The 23,882-nt window shown below is 40.3% G+C and overlaps 2 protein-coding genes across 2 annotated transcripts in view; one reads left to right on the top strand and one right to left on the bottom strand.

The window, feature by feature from the left end:
- LOC124968159 (olfactory receptor 7A17-like) overlaps positions 1-23,882 on the bottom strand; it is a 67,196-nt gene that overhangs the window by 38,401 nt on the left and 4,913 nt on the right. The window contains exon 3 of the mRNA XM_047530476.1: positions 11,230-11,244. Coding sequence (XP_047386432.1) covers positions 11,230-11,244 — 15 coding nt within the window. The remainder of the gene's footprint in view (positions 1-11,229; positions 11,245-23,882) is intronic.
- Positions 3,570-4,538, top strand: LOC124968880 (olfactory receptor 7A17-like). Its single transcript, XM_047531716.1, has one exon. The coding sequence runs from the start codon at positions 3,570-3,572 to the stop codon at positions 4,536-4,538; it is 969 nt and encodes a 322-aa protein (XP_047387672.1).

Raw genomic sequence — 23,882 nt, forward strand, 5'->3', positions numbered from 1 at the left:
GTCTTCACCAATATAATTTTATACCTATCATGCCAGCACTGAATCATTGGTATTATAGATCTTCTTTCCCTTAATGCTTGATGCTACACTCAATTTTGTTTAATTTTGTAGTACTTAAAACCACCAAATTTAACCTGTTTTATTTCTCCACACCACCTCTTCCTTTATTTCGTTGAAGATAATGCAGATATATCTGTATACTGCTGTGAAAACCAAGGGGTGAAGAGGGCTGGTAAGCCTCATTTCAACCTTGCATCAAAATGTCCAGGCAGAGTTCAAGGTGATAAAATCTTGTGACCTGATGCCCTCCGCACGCCCCACTCGCTGGACGGTCCTCAGTGCAGGACAGACTTGCCATGGTGTGTGTGGAATTTCATAGACTATGATCCGGGGAGGCCTTTGTCAGGTAAAGATCAGAACAAGGACTAGATGTGCCCACTGAAAGCCAAGGAATGATCCAGGAAAGATTCCACCTAAGAAAATGGAAGCAGGAAATGGGTATCTGCCTCACCAGCTGCTGTCCAGCTGGCGTCTGTCTGTGTCTGGCTTATTTCACCGATTGACAAATACCAACTGGTTTTCATGGTGGTATCTAAAAAAGTTGATCTCACAGAAGATGAGAGTAGAATCATCGTTTCTAGAGACTGGAGAGAGGAAGGGTACAAAAATGGGGAGTCTGATCAGCAGGTCTAAATTTACAGGGAACTAGGAGAAATAAATTTGGCTCTTTTATCACATAGTTACCAATGACATATCGTATATTTCCTAATAGGTTCAAGAGAGAGCTGTGAATAATATAAGCACAATGAAACTGCAGCTATGTGAGGAGATGGATATACTCATTGCCCTGATTTGGCCATTACATGACGTATACGTATATTGGAACTTCACATTTTGCCCCATAAACTTCTGCAATTGTTGTGTCAATTAAATAAGACACGAACACCCCATTTGGTCAAATCAATATCCAATGACACAGGAAAACATCTCCTCTAATATTTCATACCAGAAAAATGCACCTTTTTTGTCCTTTGTGCATTTCCTTTTTGTTATTTGACCAGATTTTCTGTATTTCCTCCTCCCTCTCTTCTTGCTGTGCTGGGATTGAACCCAAGCTGTTGTGCAGGCAAAGCAAGTGCTCTGCCACTGAGTCTCGTCTGCTGCCTGATGTGGTTTTTTTTTTTTTTTGCTTTGATATTTCTCTGTGAAACAGGCCAGAGCCCCCCTACCTGGGAGACCGTTACCATAATTAAGCAGAAACCCCCACCATATTTGTGGCATGTAATTTCCTCTTCTTCTCAGAAAGCTTCTTACACAGGATGTCAGAAAAGATTTCTGCCTGCAGAGGATATTGTGGTTGGTAGTTTCCTCTTTTGTAAATCCCAGGTTTTCAAGAGAAAAAAAAACTACTTGTGAAGCTTGTGAAAAGCGCTTGTCATGTGAAACCTCCCAGACCCTCCTCCCATTGGGTACAAAGTTCAAAGAATTTCCAAACTCTTTGCCCAGAGAATGTTTTAGGCAAGAGCCCTCTGGACCACCTGCAGTCAATAACCCTGCTTCCTGCAAAGTCCTTGGGTGTCCAGCCTCTTCCATCCCACATCATCTAAACACAGAATGGAAATGTAAATAAAAGGAAAATAGAACGAGCAAGAAAAGTAAAGAAATAAAAACCTAAAATGTTTCAAAAAGGAGAAAAAAATCTACACTATAACAGTCATATAGTATTCAAACCTCCCAGTCTTCAGTAGCTTGATGCATGAGAGGTACCTGACAATGAGCTTCCAGTCTCCAGCAAGGATCTCAGGATGGGATTTGCCCCACCTAAAGATGGGAACTACTGCTTCCAGGATAATCCAAGATGGTCGCTCTGGCTTCCAAATGTGTTGGCAAATGGGGAGCTGCAGCTCGGGGTGTGGGCATGGTCGGCTGGGTTTCCTGGAGGTGGGGTGCAGTTGGTCGGGTGGAGGTTCTGGAGCCAGGGTGTGGCCAGTCCAGCTGGGGTCCTACAGGTCCTGACTGCTGTCTCTAAATGTCTCCTTAGGGCTCAGTAACCAAACCTGCAGGTACTGTGACACTGAACTTCCAGGCAACAAGCAGGCAGCTGGCAATCCACTGGCAGTCTACATTCAGTCTGCAGGCTACCAGTGGATGATCAGCAGGTGGACTTCAGGCGGTGGGTGATGACTAGGTGAAAGGCAGGTGATGGGCAGGGAAGAGACAGACAAACAGGCAAATGGAGGATGATAGGTGGCAGTCAGTGAGCAATCTGCACTCAAAAAGTAGTTGATATGCTGGCAGACTGTGGGCAATCAAGGTGGACAAAAGGGGTAAAGAGCAGGGAATCGATAAGCAGCAAAGACTGCCTCACAGAGAAACAGATATCCTCTGCTTGAAACCCAAGTTACAAAGTGACAAGGAATGTAGCCACCCCCTAGTCCGCCATCTTGGATCTGAAAACACAGTGTGGAAAAGAGCCCTGGTGAAAGAAAGCTCAAATATATCATGTGTAGGGGATATTCACAAGCTGGAACTTCTGGGTACCTTTTGCACACCTATGTGAAAAAAGATGATTTGATATCAACAGCTTAACCAATGCATTATATATGATCATAAAAATGAGAGATTACACTCCATTTACGTATCATCTATCGTGATGTATAAATGCATTCTACTGTCATGTACAACTAATGAGAGCATTTTTTTTTAAATTTGAAAAGAGGCAACTCATGATACAAAGACCAGATCAAAAGGCAACAGAGGAAACAGCAAGGTGCCTTTCCACACACGGCACCTCAGGGGACAAGTTGAAAGGCAAATGCAACAACACCTGGACAGAGCCTCTGTTGTCCTGGTCCTTGGCAGCACCACGGTTGTCTGTTCCTCCTTATCCTCCAACACCCACTTGTGTCCCTCTCCCTCTTACTCATTTTACTCTTCACTGGCCCCCATTGTCCCTGTACATCTGAATCAAGAACCTCCCATGGGGCCTTCACCTGCTTCCCCTCTTGCCAGGTGCACACTTCTGCTCACTGTCTTCCTGGGGGTCTCTTTGCAAACCTCACCTCTCTGCTGGTCTTGCCCAAATCTCCAGGGCAAAATCATACCTCTCTACTTTCTCCCTCACACCTGCTTGTGATTCTCCCTCCTCGTAACTGTCAGTGCATGACATGTCTCACGAGGATTTCTCTTCTTGTTTGTACTTGTGTTCATGGGCTCCTATTGTTTCTCCCCCTTTAGATGTAAGGACATGGCTTTTTCTAGCACTGATCATTCACTGCCTCTTCAGTGCCTGGAACATGATCATCACTAAATTTTATTTCTCAAATGCACAAAAGAAATACAAGTCCATGACCTCTTGGGGAAAAGCTGAGTCTGACAGTAGGTCCAGTTCAGAGAGGACAAGGTCCTGTGAAGGAGAGCAGAGTCACACACAGAACAGAAATTCACATCTTGACTGTAGGACATAAATGACAGCATTTCTTCCAGGTTCAGATTGCATAGCTGTGTCATGTCATGTGATACAGAAGAGACATAATTGTGTCTCTTTTCTTCTTAGTTACATCAACCAAATGGGTCCAGAAAATGAGACACAGATTTCAGAATTCCTTCTGCTGGGACTTTCAGAGGACCCAGAACTGCAGCCCCTCATCTTTGGGCTTTTCCTCTCCATGTACCTGGTCACGGTGCTAGGGAACCTGCTCATCATCCTGGCCACCATCTCAGACTCCCACCTGCACACGCCCATGTACTTCTTCCTCTCCAACCTGTCCTTTGTGGACATCTGCTTCACCTCCACCACTGTCCCAAAGATGCTGGTGAACATCCAGACACAGAGCAAGGTCATTTCCTATGCAGGCTGCATCACACAGATATACTTCTTTGCAATATTTGTAGTGTTAGACAACTTCCTCCTGGCTGTGATGGCCTATGACCGATATGTGGCCATCTGCCACCCCCTGCACTACACAGTCAGCATGAACCCCCATGTCTGTGGATTGCTGGTGCTGGCATCCTGGATTGTGAGTGTCCTGAATTCCTTATTACAAAGGTTAATGGTGCTGCGGCTCTCCTTCTGCACAGATTTGGAAATCCCCCACTTTTTCTGTGAACTGAACCAGGTGGTCCACCTTGCTTGTTCTGACACTTTTCTTAATGACCTTGTGGTATATCTTGCATCTGTGTTGCTGGGAGGTGGCCCCCTTGCTGGCATCCTTTACTCCTACTCCAAGATAGTGTCCTCCATCCTTGCAATCTCATCTGCTCAGGGCAAACGCAAAGCCTTCTCCACCTGTGCATCTCACCTCTCCGTGGTCTCCTTATTTTATGGCACAAGCCTAGGTGTGTACCTCACTTCTGCTGTGGCCCAAAACTCACTCTCTACTGCCACAGCCTCAGTGATGTACAGCGTGGTCACCCCCATGCTGAACCCCTTCATCTACAGTCTGAGGAATCAGGACCTCAAGAGTGCTGTGAGAAGACTCTTTGGGAAGGCAACTATGAAAGGGGTGTTTTGCCCAGGGCTGGACAAATGCCTGTAGTTGAAGGTCAAAGGCTCAGAGCCAGTAATTGTGATTCTTGGATCAAATGGTAGAAGGACGATTTTCCTTTCTATTTGGTTCTGGAAAATTGTGTTCTTTAATTTCAAATTAAATTTAGTCACTTTCCTCTATACAATATGAATTTCTTTATGAAGGGTGGCCTCTCCCTATAGCCTAGAGATGTCCCTTTGTCATTTCACTACTTCTCAAAGTTTCCCACGATGTCATCATAAATATTTGTATTTTCATGTGTCATGGGTTAACCTGTACTTCTCAATAATAATTTCTTCACGTGTGGCATATATCATACCAAGGTTTTTCGTCGTTGTTTTAATTTTAGATAGTCATGAGTTTTATTTACTCCTATCAGGAAAACACATTTGGCCACTTAGGCCTTTTCTGCAGTTTATGGAAGTGTCTCTCTTTTGTTCACTGACCACTGCTTTCACTTCCCTTTCAGAGAATGTAGATTTTAACATCCTCCTGGGTTTTATTCTTCTCATGGGATCATGTTTTGTTTTTAGCTCATTGTTTACTGTGTCTACTATCTTCACTGGTAAAAATTAGTTATCAAAGATCTGACTGCATTGGGAGTCTGTGGCAAGCACAAATCTGACTAAATAAACTGAATCAGTGTGGACTTGAAGTCAGAGTGGAATGCAATGAAGCAAATTTCAAATCTTGCATCATATTATTGTGTCAAAGATTTATTTCGCAAACTGTACATTTACTCATTGATGCAAGATTGGCATTTCTGTGGAAAGGGGCTTGTTCATTGGAAGCACAGATTGCTGGCATCTTTTATGTTTTTTCTTTTTTTTTTCTTATTTTGGTTCTAGGACTTGAACCCAGGGGTGCTTAACTAAAGCTAAATCCCTAGCCCTTTTTTATTTTTTATTTTCAGACAAGGTCTCTCAGAGTTGCTGAGGTTGGTCTCCAACTTGAGATCCTCCTGCCTCAGCCTCCTGAGTCGCTGGGACTACAGGCATGCACCACTGTACCTAGCTATCTTTTAAGTTTTATTATGAATTAATTTACCTATTTCTTCTTGAACATTTTCAATACTGCCTACAAATATGACTCTTTCCATTGCGCTAAATCGAATACTTCACTTTTCTAAATTTTACCACAATAAAAGGTGAGATAAAGAACAATGCCATCTATTATCAACCTTTTTTATGCTCAGCATTTTCTTCTGTCTTGTTGATCACAGAATGCTCACAAAAATGCTCCAGTTCCTGCCTCGTCATGTAATTCAGGGTCCCACATTTTTCTGCACACAACTGCATGTGCATGTTTCCTCTCCTGGCTGCCCTGCAGGAAATCTCAGTAGTCACTTTTTAATACAGTTATCTGAAGTCAACGTGGAAGGCAGAGCAGTTGGGAATGCTGTCTTCACATATCAGAAGCAATGCAAAAGCAAGTAGCAGCAGACAATCACCACAGACTTCCGTTTGATTATGTTATGCTTTCAGTTAGCTACTGCTACACATCCACCCCTCCTAAAACCAAGTGCGTCAGTACAACACCATTTGTGACTGAATGGAACTGTATGCCGGAGAAAACCCCTAAGTGCTGACAATATTTGGAGCAACAGGGACCTCTATTAATTACTGGGGAGAATGCAAAATGTTATGACCAATGTAGCATGTGGTTTGGTATTTTCTTACACAGTTAAAAAATATTGTTATCATATAATCCAGCAATTGCACCCATATCATTTGCCAATATGATTTGAAAACTTACACCCTCCCGTGCAAAAACAAAGACAGAAACAAACTACTGCACACAAATACCTACAGTGGGTTTATTCATAATTGTCCAAATTTGGAATCAGCCAAGATGCCTGTCATAGGTAAATGGATAATCAGACAGTGGGTGCATCCACACACTGGAAAATTCATTCTCCAGAAATAGAAAGGAATGAACTCTCAAGTCTCAAAAAGAACCAAGGAACCTTAAATGTTCATTGCTAAAGAAAAAAGCCAATCTCGAGAGGCTGCAGAGTGAGTGAGTCCAATAGCATGGCACAGGGTTGCAGGTGCTGCTCAGTGGTAGTGTTTGCATTGCCCACGAAGGCCCTGGGTGTGCTCTCCAGCACCACAAAATAATAAAAACAACAAGAAGGAAGCACACAGAATAAAAAACCAAATCTTATGAGATTCTGGAAAAGATATAACTATAGAGATAAAAAAAATCAATGTTTGCCAGGGATTTGGGGGAAGGTAGGGAGAGATGAATAGGTATGAATGAGAAGAACTTTAGTATAGTAAAATTGTTTCATGTGACGCTGTAATGGTGAATAAACATCATTACACATTTGTCAAAAGCCACAGAATGTACAACTTAGAGATTGGACTACCTTGCACACTCTGCACTTTAAAAATAATAAAGATTATAAGAGTAATATCAATTATAATGAAAGTTCCACAAAGGTAGCCAGTGTGGTGAGGGAGATGAGCAAGAGGGAGGGGGACTAGAGGTGGTGACAGAGAAGACTGAAGATCCAGGCTGCCTCTGTGTGTAGTGAGGACCTCCGGAGTCCCTCAGGCCAAGCATTGTTGCTACAATGCTGTCCTGTGAAGTGAGATGCAGCCTCTCTAACTCCATTTGCTACCTTGATCAGGCCTGTGTATTATGAGTCACCTCCTGGAATATGATAAGCCCAGGTCCCCTTTCTCTGAAACTTACTCTCACTTAATGGCAAACACACACACACACACAAACACAAACACACACACACACATGCAGCACATGGGAACATGTTGGTACCACATTATTCTCACCTCCACCATTAGAAAGCTGTCAATAGCAGACTATCTTTCCCTTAAAGAATTCATAAATGGGGACTGTGGTTATGGCTCAGTGGTAGAGTGCTTGCCTGGCATGTGTGAGGCCCTGGGTTCGATCCTCAGCACCACATAAATAATAAATAAATAAATGAATAAAATAAAGGCTGATCAACATCTAAAAAACTTTTTAAAAAAGAATGCATAAATGACACCCAGAAATTCTAGTTCCTACATCCCTCATGCATAAGTATATTTGGGTTCCATTAGATGTGGCCATTTTTTGCCATATTTTAAAAAGAAAACATTTAAAACTCTGATTAATAAACAGTAGAGAGGAATTAATTAGACCTGATTGGGATAAGAAGGGCTAATAAACTCAGATATTCCCTGAGAGACTATAAACAACAGAAGGTTTCCTTACTTCTGGAAACATTCCAACTACCATCATATCCCCTTCGTGATAAGAAGAAATCATGAAAGAATGAAAACAAATTTATGTATAAGACAAATGCAAACGGGAATGATATCTTTTTTAGATCAAGACATTTACAGATTGAACATTCCAAGACCAAAAAAAAAAAAAGAGAGAGAGAGAGAGAATAAACCAAAAATTTTTTTAAAAAGCAACCAAAGCTATGCATTGTTTATATAAGAAATCAGAAAACTTGGGCTTTTTGTGCATATTCCATCTATATTTGACCAACTGGTTTTTATATGATCCAACAGTAGATGAGGCAGTCCCCTGCCTCCTCCCTCCCTTTTATTTTAGTTTCTTGTCACTTTCATGTGTCATTAGACAATCACTCTTCTTTTAGTTTTGTATGGATGTGTATTGTTTTACAGAATAGTGGGTTTCATTGTGGTATATTCATTAAGATATAGAAAACAAAATCTATCACATTTTTGTCTGGCATCTTTCTTTGCTTTGTGTTTCAATCTCCTTTTTGAAAAATCCAGTAGGTAGCCCCTAGCACTGGATCTGTTCTTCTTCCAGTGGACAAAGACTTCCCTAGACCATATTCTACAAAATTCTATGCACACCATGATGCCTCTATCCTTCTACACCGATGAAATTTTTTTGTATATTTGTCACTGAAGACAGGAACCAGACCCACGATGGTCCCATTGTTCACCAGGATAATAAAAGATCCAAATGAGCAAGGACTTCAACTGTTTTGCTGGCATTTGTATTTTGGCAGGACTCTGTAAAGATATGCACCCTATGTAGAAAAATAGGGAAGAGAAGAAGCTTTCCAATAAACAGCATGGTGGGGGAAGACATCTGGGTAATACAGTGCTTTGGTGTTCATCAACAGATGGATGGATAAAGAAAATGTGGTATAGACACAAGAAAGCATTATTCAGCCATAAAAAGAATAAAATACACTCATTTGCAACAAAATGAATGGAGCTAGAGAACACGACGTTGAGAAGATAAACCAGATGAAGTAAGACAAGCAGCAATATGTGTGCTCCTTCTCATATGTAGAAACAAAAAAATTATTCTTTTTAGTTATGCATGACATAGAGTGTATTTTGACATATTGTACATACTTGGTGGATAACTTCCCACTCTTGCCATTGTATATGATATGGCGTTACACTGGCCATGCGTTTTCATATGTCCAATTCATTCTATGTCTCCTCTTCCCATTCCCCCTCCCTTCCCTTCAATTGCCTTTGTCTAATTCAAGGAACTTCTATTCTTCCAATCCCAAACTTACTGTGAGTTAGCATCCACACATAAGAGAGAACATTTGGCCATTGGTTTTTTTTTTTGGATTGCCTTATTTCACTTACCATCATAATCTCCAGTTCCATCCATTTACTGGCAAATGCCATTATTTCATTCTTCTTTATGGATGAGTATTTTTCTATTGTGTGTACTTACCACACTTTCTTTATCCATTCATCAATTGAAGGACACCTAGTTTGGTTCCATAGATTAGCTATTGTGAATTGAGCTCCTATAAACATTAATGTGGCCACATACTGTGCATGCTGATTTTAAATCCTTTGGGTATATGCCAAGGAGTAGAATAACTGGGTCAAATGTTGATTCCATTCCAGGAAAGATCTCCCATGTTCTTTGATAGGCAGAATTAATATTGTCAAAATACCCGTTCTACCAAAAGTGCATACAGATTTAATGCAATTCCTATTAAAATTCCAATGGCATTCTTCATAGAAATAGAAAAAGAAATCATGATATTCATTTGGAAAAATATTCTTTGCCAAGAATAGTCAAAGCAATCCTTAGCAAGAAAAGTGAAGCAGGAGGCATCGCACTACCAGAACTTAAGTTACTCTACAGAGCTATAGTTACAAAAATGGCATGGTATTGACACCAAAACAGACATGTAGACCAATGGTACAGAATAGAAGGCACAGAGGCAAACCCACATAAATACTAGAAAAAGGCACAATAAACATACATTGGAGAAAAGATAGCCTCTTCAAAAAATGGTGCTGGGAAAACTGAAATCCATATGTAGAAAAATGAAATTAAACCCCTATCTCTCACCCTGCACAAAACTCAACTCAAAGTGCATCAAGGATTTTGGCATTTATCCAGAGATCCTGTGCCTACTAAAAGAAAAAAGAAGCCCAACTCTCCATCATGTCAGCTTAGGAACTGAATTCCTCAACAATACTCCTATAGTGCAAGAAGAAAAATAAAGAATCAATAAAAGGAATGGTATCAAACTAAAAACATATCCCTTGTCATAGAAGAGTGATCCCTAGGGCCTGGGGAGAGTGCAGGAGGTAGGGCGAGGTGAGTCTGGCTGGGCATGCTCAGTGCACATCATAGGCATGTGTGGAAACGTCCAGCGAATCCCACTAAAGTGCATGATTGACATGTGTTATGACTAATCACTTAAAAATAAAACAAAAGAGACTTTTAATGTTCTCACCACCAAAAAAAAAAAAAATGAATTGGCCAGTTGATAGTTCGTTAGCTTGATTGAGTCTTTGTATGATGCATATAGAGGTCAAAACATCACATTTATCCCATAAATACACACATCTTATTTCCTAAAAATATAAGGGATTAAAACCTACACTGTATTGTAAAACAATACATTTTAGCTGAATCTGAATAAAGCAACATATAAACCTACCTGTGGACAAACCATCTTAAAACTAGGGCAAGAAACTCAGAAGAAAGAAGATAAACATCTATTAACGTGAGATGTTTTAAATTATGGGCAAAATTAATTTTCAAAGTCAATAGAAGAATAATAATCTGTAAATATCTTTTGAAATGCTGATGACTGTAGTTAAATAGGCATACAAAAATAATCAGCCAATCAAAATGGTGATCAGATTTTGGATATTTGCTCCAAATGAGTCACAGTTTAAGAAAGCAATGAAAATTTCCTCCAAATTTACTAGACTGGGAAAAAAACAAACAAACTTCAAAACCTGTCACATTGACTGGATTAGAACTTTTAAAATAGCCAATGTGGATGCTAAATTTTCTGGAAGCGTCAGAAAGTTTGGGGAAAACATCTGGATATGGTTAGAAATTTGCAAAATGCCGATGTTTGTTATCTTGGAGCTTCTCAGACTCAGCACTGCTGAGATCCAGGGCCAGGTCACCATGTGGTGGGCAGCCTCCTGATGCTCCACATCTGCTCCCCAGTGCACAGACAGAAGGAGGTTCCTCAGGAAGTCAGGAGAGCTTATGGAGAAGCAGTAATAAAAATGTGTCGTTTGACTTCTAACCTGGTCACAAGGGAAGAGAGAAGCCCCAAGAATTATTTTCTTTCTTTCTGCCCTGACCAGTGTGCAACAGGGAAATCAACAAGAGGTAAATGGACCTAATGAGCAGATATAGGGCGCTGTAAATATCTCTTCTGCTATTCTCCCTCAGTGTGTGAAAACTTGGGAAGGACAGGATCTGGTGACTGCTTTTGATGTCAAAAATCTATCCTGTCCACCAATACATCACTTCTTTCTGCTGTCTTGTCTCTATCACCAATCATCCAAGGTAGAATTCAAGCTTCAGAGATCTTCTTCTCAGAGACCCCAGTTTAGGTGAGCCTGGGCATCTGCAGCAAGAAAGGTTTAGAGAGAATGGTAGTGAAGTCACCTAAGAGCCAATCCAACTTAGTCCAGTGATGAGAAATGGTGGCACCTGTCTGCTTGATTGACTAACGAATGTGGCACTAATATATCCATAGGCTAAAATGAAAAGTGTCTGTTAGACTCAGCCATGCAGAAATGATTGTTCACAGTTTTGTGATGGGAAGAGAAGTCCAGTTTGCCGTCTGTGGAGGAGTGGGAGGCATAGAGTGGTGCTAGCAAGTTTTATACCTAAGGGAGGAGGAAAATTGAGAAAGCAGGAGGCATATGAGGACTCCATTAAAATATTTTAATATTGGAAGCATTGGGTATATTTTGTCATTAAAAAGATCTGATCAATGCATGGCTTGCAACTTCTACTTAAAGAACCCAGTTTATGATCACACACTCTGCAGTTTTGTCTCAAACTGTGGTGCTTCATGTGCTGATGCAAAGAACATTCAGTAGGTGAAAAGCACACAATTATGAGCTCGTCTTTGTAATTATTCCCTTTCTCATGAGGTTGCATATATTGTGAGTTTGTTAGACATGAGCTTCCTCTATTGCAAAGAGTCTGCAACCTCTTTGCTCTTGTGTGGTGGATTTGCAGGTTTTTATTCTTGTGGATGATTGCCCTCTTTCAAATATAAGAATTGAAAGGGGTTTAGGGGTTTTGTTGTTGTTATTGTTGTTGTCATTGTTGTTGTCGTCGTTGTTACTGTTTTAGCCAACTTTTGCTATTCACTATTTAGGTTCTTTGTATTCATAGACATATTTGGGGAGAATGCATCAACCTTTATTAGTTTCGATTGGTCAGAACCATCAATTGGTCACATTGTAGATCCCTCCCCAATTTACTTTTTCTAAATGTTTTTATTTGTGCATTATGGTTATAAACAATAGTGGGGTTCATTTTGCTTTCTACATCCTGATTGGCAATGAATCACCTTCTAGGTGAGTTGCCATCTCATCTCAAGCATCTTTTTAAAATGTTAATTGACATAATCATTTGCATATTTATGGAATACAATGTGATAAGTTGATGGGTGGACACTATGTTAAGGATCAAATCAAGGTCATTAGTTTTTCCATCCCCTTAAACATTCATCACTTTGTTGTGTTGGGAGCTTTCTAATGCCTCTCTTCTGGTGTTTAGAAAATATGTAACAACTGTAGTCAAGTGTGGTCACACTGCTGTGCTGCAGAACATCAGGACTTTCTCCACTTCTAACCACAGTGTGTACCTGTTATCCAGCCCCACTCTGTGCTCCTTCCCTTCCACTTCTGAGCCTCTAAGGATCACTATTCTACTCCACTTCTATGAGATTGACTTTGTGAATTAGAAGCCCACAAGAATATGACTATGCTTGATCTCTTTTCTTTGGTAATGTGTTTTATATTTTAATTCAATTTTATTTGAAAGAGTTGTTTCAAATCCACTATCATTAACCTGGTTTTATTTCCTCTGCCATTCTATTTCTACATTATTAATTTCTTAACATTTGTTCCCCCAAAATGCACAACTTGTGAAACCACAAAGTAGACAAAGCCTGCATCACCCCTGATCACTTGGGTCTTACTTTGCAATGAAAAGGCAGAGCACACCCGAGCTAGCACATGCAAGATGCAATACCATTGGGGATGAATCGGATGGAGAGAGGGGACAGACTGTCAGTCTCGTGCAGGTTTAGAGTACATTGTGGGGAGGTCTTTGCATGATGAATGAGAAAAGATGAGGACTAGCATGCATGTGCCCCTTGGATTTGTCCAAAAGACATCAAAACACAAAAGTCCAAGGAAACAATAAAAATACTCCACAGAGAACCGTGAGTCAGAAGGACTTGCCTCGTTTTCTTTAGACTTGAAACACGAAGAAATGATAAGTGTTTAAGGAAATGGAAATGCAACTCAACCTGACTTGAACATCCTACACTGCGAACACGTCCTGAATTATCACACCCTACCCCTTAAATATGTACAACTATTGTGCAGCCACTAAGATAAATTTTTAAAACCACACCTAGTTTAGCCAAATGACTGTGACCTGAGTAATCATTAGGCCTGGGGCTGCCATGGTTCCATGGTGAGGCAGGTGGGGCTGGCTCCATCTGCACCAGGTGGGCTCCTGAGTATGGAGGTCACTTCCGCACCAGCTGCCCGGATGTTCTCCTGACAACCTGCCGTCTGCTGGGCTCTTCATTTATGTGCTTTCCCCCATGAGCAGAAATTGACCTTCCTTTTAAAGTGTTCTTCTCTTTCATTCCAACCCATTTGATGTATTTAATAGAAGATATAGCCTTCCATTTATTTAGATTACCGGTAATCTAAATATCGTTAATCTAAATCTAACAGTTTTCTGGGTTGCAACCATGTACCTAATTTGTTAAGTTTCTTCCTAGATATTGATTTTTTTGATCCTATCATAAATTGTGTGTTGCTTTAAAACTCGTTTATGTGTATTTATTTATAACTAAAAAATAGTAATCTTTTACCCTGTTGTAGGTTGTGCACAAGGACACACACATACACAGCTCTGTACAACCTTTTGTGTGGTGCATAGTGATATCTTTTTTGCAGTTAGTTCTCTTCCACTTAATTATCTGAAAAACCTTGTCTGAACCCCTAGTGGATCTAAACCCTACAATATGGAAAGTATTTCTCTAGCATATCCTCCACACCTAGGTAACATCTTCCTGCTTGTTTTCTTTCTCTCATCACCACAAAATCCGTGACGCCACAGTCTGTCATTCCTTCATAAAAACGTATTTATTCAGCCATTCTTCCCAACTAAGCTGGTTGGGAGTGGGGAGAAGTACGTGTAGCATTTTTGCATGCACGTTGGAACTCACCATCAGTGGGGATAAAGGACACAGAATAAGTAAAATCAGCCCTCAAATGTCCCTACAGTTCAGTTACATACATGTAGGATGTGACCTTTAACTGTGCAAACGTCATTTGCTTATTTGTTTGTTTTGGAGCCCAGGGGCACTCAACCACTGAGCCACATCCCCAGTTCTTTTTTATATTTTATTTAGAGACAGAGTCTTGCTAAGTTGCTAAGACTGGCTTTGAACTTGCAATTCTCCTGTCGCAGCCTCCCGAGCAGCCTGGGGTTAAGGGCTGCATCCATTTCTTTCTTTCCTTTTTTCTTTCACAAAGTATCACCAAGGTCTTGAAAGAGTAAAAGACATTATCCAGATGAAGAAGGAGTGAAGAATTCCAAATAGACACTGGGTAAGACTCTCAGCAGAGGTGAATGAGTAAGTACTGACGCTCTTTCTTCTGTGAAGTTGGGAGGTGGGTGATCCATGTGAGCAGAGCAGGGCAGAGTAAGGGTCAGGCTCTCGAGTTGGTCAGAGAGCCCCCGCCTCCCCTAGTGTTTGAAGCTACAGACCTCTCCTACATTTTACAGCAGGAATCACAGGGGCTGGGATTTGGAGGGTCATCCTTGTAATGTGCAAATTGCTGCTAGGGATGAAGTTCTTCTTATCAAACTCAGAAATTCAGAAATGGTAAATCATGAAAGGGGAACTCATGCTCTGCCTATTTCAGATGTCAACTATCTCAAGAAATTCCTAAAATATAACCCTAGCAGAAAGTCCTTTGCAAACCCCATGCTTTACATGCCTGGCTTGGACAGCAGATTCCTGCAACAAAGTTTATCTTGCACATTGTTTAAAACTACAACAATTTAAGCAACATGCACTCCCCAAGGGGCCTCCGTCTCCAGGACCAAGTCTACCTTGTATCCAAAGCTTACATTAATTTCTCCCCTTTGCTGAGAAAGCTTCCCTTACTTGTGCCTCTTCTGGTACACCTGTGGTACACCTAGGTTATAATCCTTTGGCTCATCCCCAAATGAATTATTTTTGGAGATATTTTTCTTTGTTGTATCTTTTCAGGTTTTACAGTAACATAGAATGATCTTTCTGGGTCAATATGAATAGGATGTCTGGGAGAGATGACAGGGAACTGAACTTGAAGGAATGAGAACATTAGATAGGAAGAAACCAAGAGTTAGCCTATGTCACCACCAGTGACAGATGTACAGAAAGGAGCTATGATGAGGATTCTAACTGTATTGGTTAAGTTACATAAATCATATACATGGGAGGATGTGTACTACTGTCCCCAATGTACCGGTGAGGGTACTGACATTTATAATTCCTGGGTGAGCTCTCCAAGTTCACGTAGCTACTATGTGATCCATATAGGATTTAAAACCTGGTTTTCTTCTATTGGCTCTCCAAGTTCAAGTAGTTACCATTTGATCCATACAGGATGTAAAACCTGGTTTTCTGATTCTGTGAGTTCTGAATTTAATATTATGCATCAGTTCATTTTATCATTTCGTCTCCACTTCTGTTGTACTTTGTATATTTCTATTGTGGATTTTCTGGATTTTTTTTTTTTTTTTTTTTTTTTTTTTTTTTTTTTTTTTGGTGCTGGGGATCGAACCCAGGGCCTTGTGCTTACATGGCAAGCACTCTACCAACTGAGCTATCTCCCCAGCCCCTATTGTGGATTTTCAGTTGAGTCCCTTCACTCATATTTGCACTGTGCAGATGTGTCTCCTCTCTCTTTCAGATAACCAGGGCTTCGCTGCCTCCCAACTCACTCTGTGCATGAAGAACAGGAAAGGAGAGCCAGCCTCCAGCACCAAGGATGCCCTCCTTCACCAGAGACTGTCAGGGCCTCCGAGTGTGGTCAGTATCCTCATCCCTCACGCCCCTCTCAGCACTCTGTTTACTGAGCAGATTTTTGGATTATGTGTCCCTAAATCCAGGGCACAAACTGGTCATATCATGATTTGCACACCCGTGGGAGGCTTACCATCTGGACTTTGTAGACAGCGTTGTCTATGTTTTTAGGGGAAATATATTCTGATGTGAACATCTTCCTTGGTATCCATTCTTCTAATCAGTGTGACTGGGACTGAGAAAAACTTGTGGTAATATGGATTTAGGAGGTGACAGTTGGAGGTGGGGTATGTGTGTGTGTGTGTGTGTGTGCGCGCGCACGCACACCTGTGTGTGTCTCGTGGTCGGGTGAGCAGTCCTCAGGGTGGGATTGCCTAAAGTTTTATGTCCCATAATCTAACTCCTACAGATGTTTAAATGTTAACCAGATGACGGAAATAAAGAGGGAAATATTAGTTTGAAGGACACCTTTGAAATGAAATCAAACGCAAGGCACAGCCTGTGAAGGAGGAGCCCTGTATGGTGACACTTCAGCCACAGCAGTGAGACCACCTCCTCCTCATCACTCCTGGTGTCCTCTCTCATCAATCTCCCATGACTCACCCCCCTCACCATGCCGGCTTCCTTGTTAGACTTGAACACCTGGCACGAGCACCTGTCTCAGGGCCTTTGCACTGTCTGATCCTCTTGCCAGAGACACATTTACCCAGTTTGCCTCACGGATCCTGTGCTATCTGAGGTCTGGGTTCAAATGTTACCTGGTTACCGCCCTTGTCTGGGCCCCCAGGCACCCACCACCACCCCTTCCTTCTTGTGACTTGCTGTTACATTAGCACATTTATCTCCATCTGGATGTTATGTGACTCTTTCTTTATGTGCTTGTATTTTCCCCTACCGCCAGACTGTAGGGACTCTTGTGTTTCTGCACCTGTACCCATTCCCTAGGTGGACCCAGGACATAGTGGACTCCAAGTACACACTTCTCAAGTGGAAGGTCTCCACAGCACTGTAGGACAGTGACCTCCTGGCTAAAGGTGGATGAGAATAAATGCATAATATGGGGGATCTTCCAATGGGCACCAGGACCTACATGAAATACACAAATCAATGCTGTGATTGTAAAATGTAGAGTGTGGCATTTCAAATGTTCAATAATGCATCTGTCTCTGTGAAAATGAGACATGTCACTTTTCTCTTTCCTGGTCGTCACATTCACCACATGGAACCCAGAAATAAGACACAGATATCAGAATTTCTTCTGCTGGGATTTTCAGAGGATCCAGAACTGCAGCCCCTCATCTTTGGGCTTTTCCTCTCCATGTATCTGGTCACTGTGCTGGGGAACCTGCTCATCATCCTGGCCACCATATCAGACTCCCACCTGCACACACCCATGTACTTCTTCCTCTCAATTTTGTCCTTTGTGGACATCTGCTTCACCTCCACAAGCATTCCGAAGATGCTGGTGAACATCCAGATGCAGAGCCAGGTCATCACCTACTCGGGTTGCATCACCCAGATGTGCTTTTTATTGCTTTTTGCAGGGTTAGATGACTTCCTCCTGGCTGTGATGGCCTATGACCACTTTGTGGCCATCTGTCACCCTCTGCACTACATGGTCATCATGAACCCCAGGTTCTGCCTGTTGCTGGTGCTGGTGTCCAGCACCATAAGCATCCTGCATTCCGTATTACAAAGCTTGATGGTGTTGCACCTGTCCTTCTGCACAGACTTGGAAATCCCCCACTTCTTCTGTGAACTGAATCAGGTGGTCCACTGTGCCTGCTCTGACACCTTCCTTAATGATGTGGTGATATATGTGGCAGCTGTGCTGCTGGCTTTTGGTCCCCTTGCTGGCATCCTTTACTCCTACTCCAAGATAGTGTCCTCCATCCGAGCAATCTCATCAGCTCAGGGCAAGTACAAAGCCTTCTCCACCTGTGCGTCTCACCTCTCTGTGGTCTCCTTGTTTTATTGCACCTGCATTGGTGTGTATCTTAGCTCTGCTGTGACCCAAATCTACGCTCTACTGCAACAGCCTCGGTGATGTACATGGTGGTCACCCCCATGCTGAACCCCTTCATCTACAGTCTGAGGAATAAGGACATCAAGAGCGCTCTGAAAGCACTCTTAGGGAGGGAGACCATAAAAGTGCCAATTGTACTGAGAGTGAAGACCTGCCCGTGATTGCAGGACGCTGTCCCTTGGAGACAGTAATTATGATTCTGTGATTAGACTGGGCAAGTAGAAAGTGCTCCTTCCATGTGTTTCCTGCAATTTTCATTTGTTTGACATCAACTTCTCTATATAATTTTATTAACTTTCCAGGAAAGTAATTTATGTATTAACTTCCCATTATATCGTATAGTATTTTCTCCTACCTTTAATTTTATCTTTTTCTTTTTATTGACACCAAAAAATTATACATAGTTATGGGGTACATTATGGTAATTCAACATGTATGCAACATGTAATAATCAAACCAGGTAACTAGCTTTTCCATCTCCTTTTCAATTGTGTGTGTGTGTGTGTGTGTGTGTGTGTGTGTGTTTGCAGCCATTAAACTCCTCTCATCTATTTCTCCTTGAAACATATAGGCTCTTTTAAACTATAAGGCTTTCCATCTTTTCTGATATGTAAGTTTTTTCCCTTGTCATTTTATTTCCCCCATGTTACTCCCAACCGTGGAAAAGAAGTATTTAGAAATTGTCATTCATGTCATAATGCAATATGAATTTCTTTTTTTCAGGGACTACTGAAAATTTATTTATTGAATAAATCAATAAGCATATAAATCATCAATCTATGGTTGAGAATAAAAATCTTTTAAAGTTGTGAAATGTTTTAAATATGCTACTAAATAAATTGTACACAATGAAAGTAAGAAACAACCAATATCTGGAATCTTCATGCCTTCCTGGTGTATGTAGCTCAAAAAAAGAAAATGTGAATTTCTTAAGAATAATTTCTCCTGATATGGCATATGGCATGCAATTTTTTCTTAAGTTTTACTCTGGGAATATTTGACTTTTACTACATGTATGGAAAAAATCTACACTTGGTTAACCAAGAACATTTATATTATAAGAAAATTGGAGACTGGGTTTTCCACATGTACTTGTATCCCAATTTTCTACATTGCTCCCTTACCTGCTCTTAGCATACAACAGCAGGTCAAGACTGGTCATTGATTTTTATTTCCTGGTAAGAGTTCTGTGCTTTTACTCAGCTCACAGGGCTTCCACAATCATGGCATGATCAACTACGTGTCTCCAAGTGGAGCCTCCACAAAAGAGAAGTTAGAACACAAAGCCCCACTTCATATGTCCAGTGAGTGGAAGATGACTTTAATCAGGACAAAGTAAACTCTCAAATCACACATTCCACACCTTCCATGATAATGCAAAACATTTCTTTTTCATGTCATGATCTACCCATTGAAGTTTGAAAGATTGGTGTCCCTGTGAGGGGCTTCCTCATTGGGGGTCAGGCTGAGGGTGACAAGTCCAATTTTTTTTTATTATTGACCTATATTCCTGCTTATGCTTTTAAAAAGACTTCTAGTACTCTCTACAAACATGGCTCCTTGCTTTGCTCTTGTCAGCTAAAAGGCAAGTTGGGGCACACCCAATGTGAGAACCGAGGGTTTCATGCCCAGGGTGGCCACCTTGAGAAACACAGGCTCTGGCTGTGTGGCGTCAATGCTCCAGAGTGGCAGGTGGGGGGAGAACAAATGCATAGAATCATAGAGCAGAACCGTGATCCTCAGGAGGGACCAGGAGGGAGCGAGTGTGGAGACCGAGGATACACCGGTCAAAGGTGCACTGGGTCGTGTAGGATGAGTCCGTCTGGATGTCTGGTGTATGTTATGAGGACTGTGGTTAATATTATTATACCTCAGAGTTTGCGATCTCCTTCCACCAAAGATAATAGGTAACTGTTTGAGGTGATAGAATTAGGGTTTTTTAATTGCTTTAGTCCCTCGAGGGGACTTGGCGGTTTTCTGCTGCTCTCTCCTGTAACACTGCCTCTGCCGTGGGAACAAATTCCCGCATCCTCACCAGCCTTTATTATTGTTTCTATTCTTGATGATTTCCATTCTAACTGGCGTGAGACAGAAATCTCAGTATAGTTTTAAGTTGCATTTCCCTGATTAATGGAGATGTTGAATGTGCTTCACACACTACTGGCCATTTGTGCTTCTTTTCCTTTCTTTTTTTTTTTAAGAAATATCTGTTTAGTTCATTTGCCAATCAGACATTTAATGAATATCTAAGTATTAACATAACATGACTTTAAGATTTAGGTTGTTGATAACAGAATGGGAAAAAAATATTGGCCAGCTACTCCTCTGACAGGGAATTAATATCCAGAATATACAAAGAACTCAAAAAACTCAACACCGATAGGTAAATAATCTCAATCAATGAATAGGCAAAAGAACCAAATAGAAATTTCTCCAAATAAGAAACACAAAATACTAACAAATATATGAAAAAATATTCAACATCTCTAGCAACCAGGGAAATGTAAATAAAATCTATATCTCGCTCTAGCCAGAAGGGCAGTTATCAACAACACAAACAATAATAAATGTTGGTGAGGATGTGGAGAAAAAGGTACACTCGTACATTCTTGTTGGGACTGCAAATTGTTACCAAAAGCAGTGTGGAGATTCCTCAGAAAACTAGGAATGGAACCACATTATGATCCAGCTAGACCACTCTTTAGTATTTATCCAAAAGAACGAAAATCAGCATACTATAGCCATACAGCCATTTCCATGTTTATAGCAGCACAATTCACAAGTCAAAATATGGAATCAACCCAGATGCCTGTCAAAAGATGAATGGATAAAGAAAATGTGGTATATATACACAATGGAATTTTATTCAGCCATAAAGATGAAAAATTGACATTTGTTGGTAAGTGGATGTAAATGGAGAAAGTCATGGTAAGTGAAATAAGCCAAACTCAAAATGTCGAGGGCTGTGTTTCTCATGGCCTGATGTTGGAGGAGAGGGCATGTGGGAGGGAACTCAGGTGGCCTGACCATGGCTTCCCACCCCAGCCTAGAACCATACACTCTCAATTTCAGAGAACTCAGACAAGACTGGAAAAGCACTTGGAGTTGACTCATAGATGACTCCAGATTTGTGCAGATATCAGAAGACACCAGAAGACATCTCAATATAGACACCTAAGAGATAAGAAGACATTATCTTAAACTGTTTGCCTTTGGGATAGTTCATTATGTAGCAAAAGTTTACTGATACATTGATCAATGCAAACAGAACTGAGGTTATTTAGAATAATCTGCTTCTTGTTTTTGGCATTTTTTCTGATATTCAAACATACCATTCATGATAACCTTGATCCTCAAGTTTATTGCAGATAACTGTATAGAAAAAGACTACCATTAAAATGCTTGCTGTGACTCAGGAACATGCTTCAGCCAGTAGATTTCCAATAAATTCTACTGTGTGCAATCTGAATCTGTCTACCTCTCTTTCTTCAGTCTCACAGCACATTGGGGCTGGTTCTCATACCCAGGAGCCAGTTATTTTCAAAACAATATACAGCATCAAAAATAAGTCTTCCAAAGTAATTCAGTGAATCACTAAAAATTTTGCTCCCTCCTCTTTAAGGTCATCTTAAGTTCTAAGACCATAATAAGTCAACCAATAAATGCAAATTTGTCTTCAAGTGTACATCACATGGGAAGATGTATTTGATAAATGCTCTTTGCCTGTCTTTACTATCAGGATAATATAGGATGCATTATGGACTCTGAGATGAATAAGAAATAAGACCATCATAAGGAGAACAAAATACCATAATATCTGTGAAACCCTCTAGTATGTTAAGGTCTGCACTACCGGAGAGAACAGCTAGAGACTGAGCGAGGAACAAAGAAGGCGAAGGTTGGCTGGACCTGCTGCCCAGCCTCAGGAAGAAGGGCCCGCCTGCGCCCCTCACTGTCCCGGTCTTACCTGAGTGACACCCCGCTATTGCACAGCGATTTGCTGTAAAAACCGTGGAGGACCGAACAATAAAGACCGGACACTGAGTTTTTACCCGTTTCCTCTACACGACAAAGACAGACTTGAAAAGTGGTTAAAGAATATGAAACGTGATTCCTGGGTTCCTAGTAAATACCAGTTCCTATGTAGCGACCATTTTACTCCTGACTCTCTTGACATCCAATGGGGTATTCGTTCTTTAAAACAAACTGCAATTCCAACAATATTTTCTTTGCCTGAAGACTATCAGGTATTGGAGTGGGGGCAGTAATGCTGAGCATGGTGGCACACTGCAGGGTGACAGGTGATCAGGTACAGAGAGTGAGAAGGAAAGATAACTGTTGGGCAAGTACTTGAGGAAAGGGAACATCAGTTTGCACTTCTACTAAAAATATGGTAGTTTTTTTAAAAATTTAAATTGTGAAGTTTAAGAAACAGAAGGTAACACAATCTTAAGTTATTAACATAATTAATGAGTTAAGCTTTTTTCTTTGCTGAGCATTTGAAAGGTTTGAAATATTTCATATGTTGAGTGAGCTTAATGTTTTTTAAAAACAGGGCATATTTAAATCATATGCTTAGAATATATTCTTAACTAAACAAATTTGCTTGGCCAGTATACTGCCCAAAGATAGCTCTTATAAGCCAACTAAAACAGGAGAACTGGTTAGCAGAAGAAAATGTTAAGATTAGAGAAAACCCATTTCACAACATATGAAGTCACTATGATAATAAAGAAATTTTAAAGCTATGATTTTATATAAGCTTTTTCCAGCTAAACCAAATTCCATGTAAAGTGAACTTTTTCCTATTTAACCATCTTTAAGTCATTTGAGTTTTAACGTCCTTTTTTACAAAATTATATTTAAAACCAAAAATGTAATAGGTTAATTTCAAATATATATACTAGAAATTATAATCTGTATCTATTTCTTTTTTTATTTATTTTTATTGTAAACAAATGGGATACATCTTGTTTCTCTGTTTGTACATCAAGTAGAGGATGAATCAAACACCATTACTCTATGTTAATGTATCTATTTCTTAAAGTATGTGCTTGTGTCATTTTTTAAATCCGAAATAATACAGTAATACTTTGCTATATGTTCCCACATAAGTATATTTTATTGACATTTCTAAGCAAATTATAGGTAAGTGATGATGTCCTTAGGAAGAAAAAGTTTTTCTCTTAGGAAAGAGAAGTGATGGTGATATAAATAAAATAAAGTTTATATCTGCATGAACTGAGAAAAATAAATGTAAAAGCAAAGACTTTGTGGTAACAACATAAATGTGAATAATAGATGATACATTCTCTAATATCTGTTAAATAAAAAATACTATCTAAAAAATAAAAGAACACAAAGGTCAAAAAGTAGACTTTCAGATCATCTCCTACTATAAAGTTATACAAATGACTTCAACTCTCTAGTGTAGTTTATATACATTAGTAAAACTAATCATCATAGCAGACAAAGAGACATCTCAAATATTTTTCCAATATAAATCATTAATTTTGGGAAAGTAAGAAAATGACAAAAGGAAAAAGTCACTGAATAGCAGAAAGAGCAGAAATATTAAATAAATTGAATTATTTAGAACACATAAAGCAGTTGAAATCAAAGAAACTGAAACTTTAGGAAATTAATGGAAAGAGCAAGATCTAATTCAATGACCTAATTATGAAATCACAATTACTACCTTTGGGGATTAGAGCCCTGCAATTAATGTGGCCTCTTGAACATGGGCCTTTGGGGCTGG

This window comes from Sciurus carolinensis, chromosome 17 (genome assembly GCF_902686445.1).
Source record: "Sciurus carolinensis chromosome 17, mSciCar1.2, whole genome shotgun sequence".
Lineage (NCBI taxonomy): Eukaryota > Metazoa > Chordata > Mammalia > Rodentia > Sciuridae > Sciurus > Sciurus carolinensis.

Bases quoted from the DNA above. Each gene is read 5' to 3' on its own strand.
- LOC124968880 (XM_047531716.1), top strand. From the start codon at position 3,570: ATGGGTCCAGAAAATGAGACACAGATTTCAGAATTCCTTCTGCTGGGA.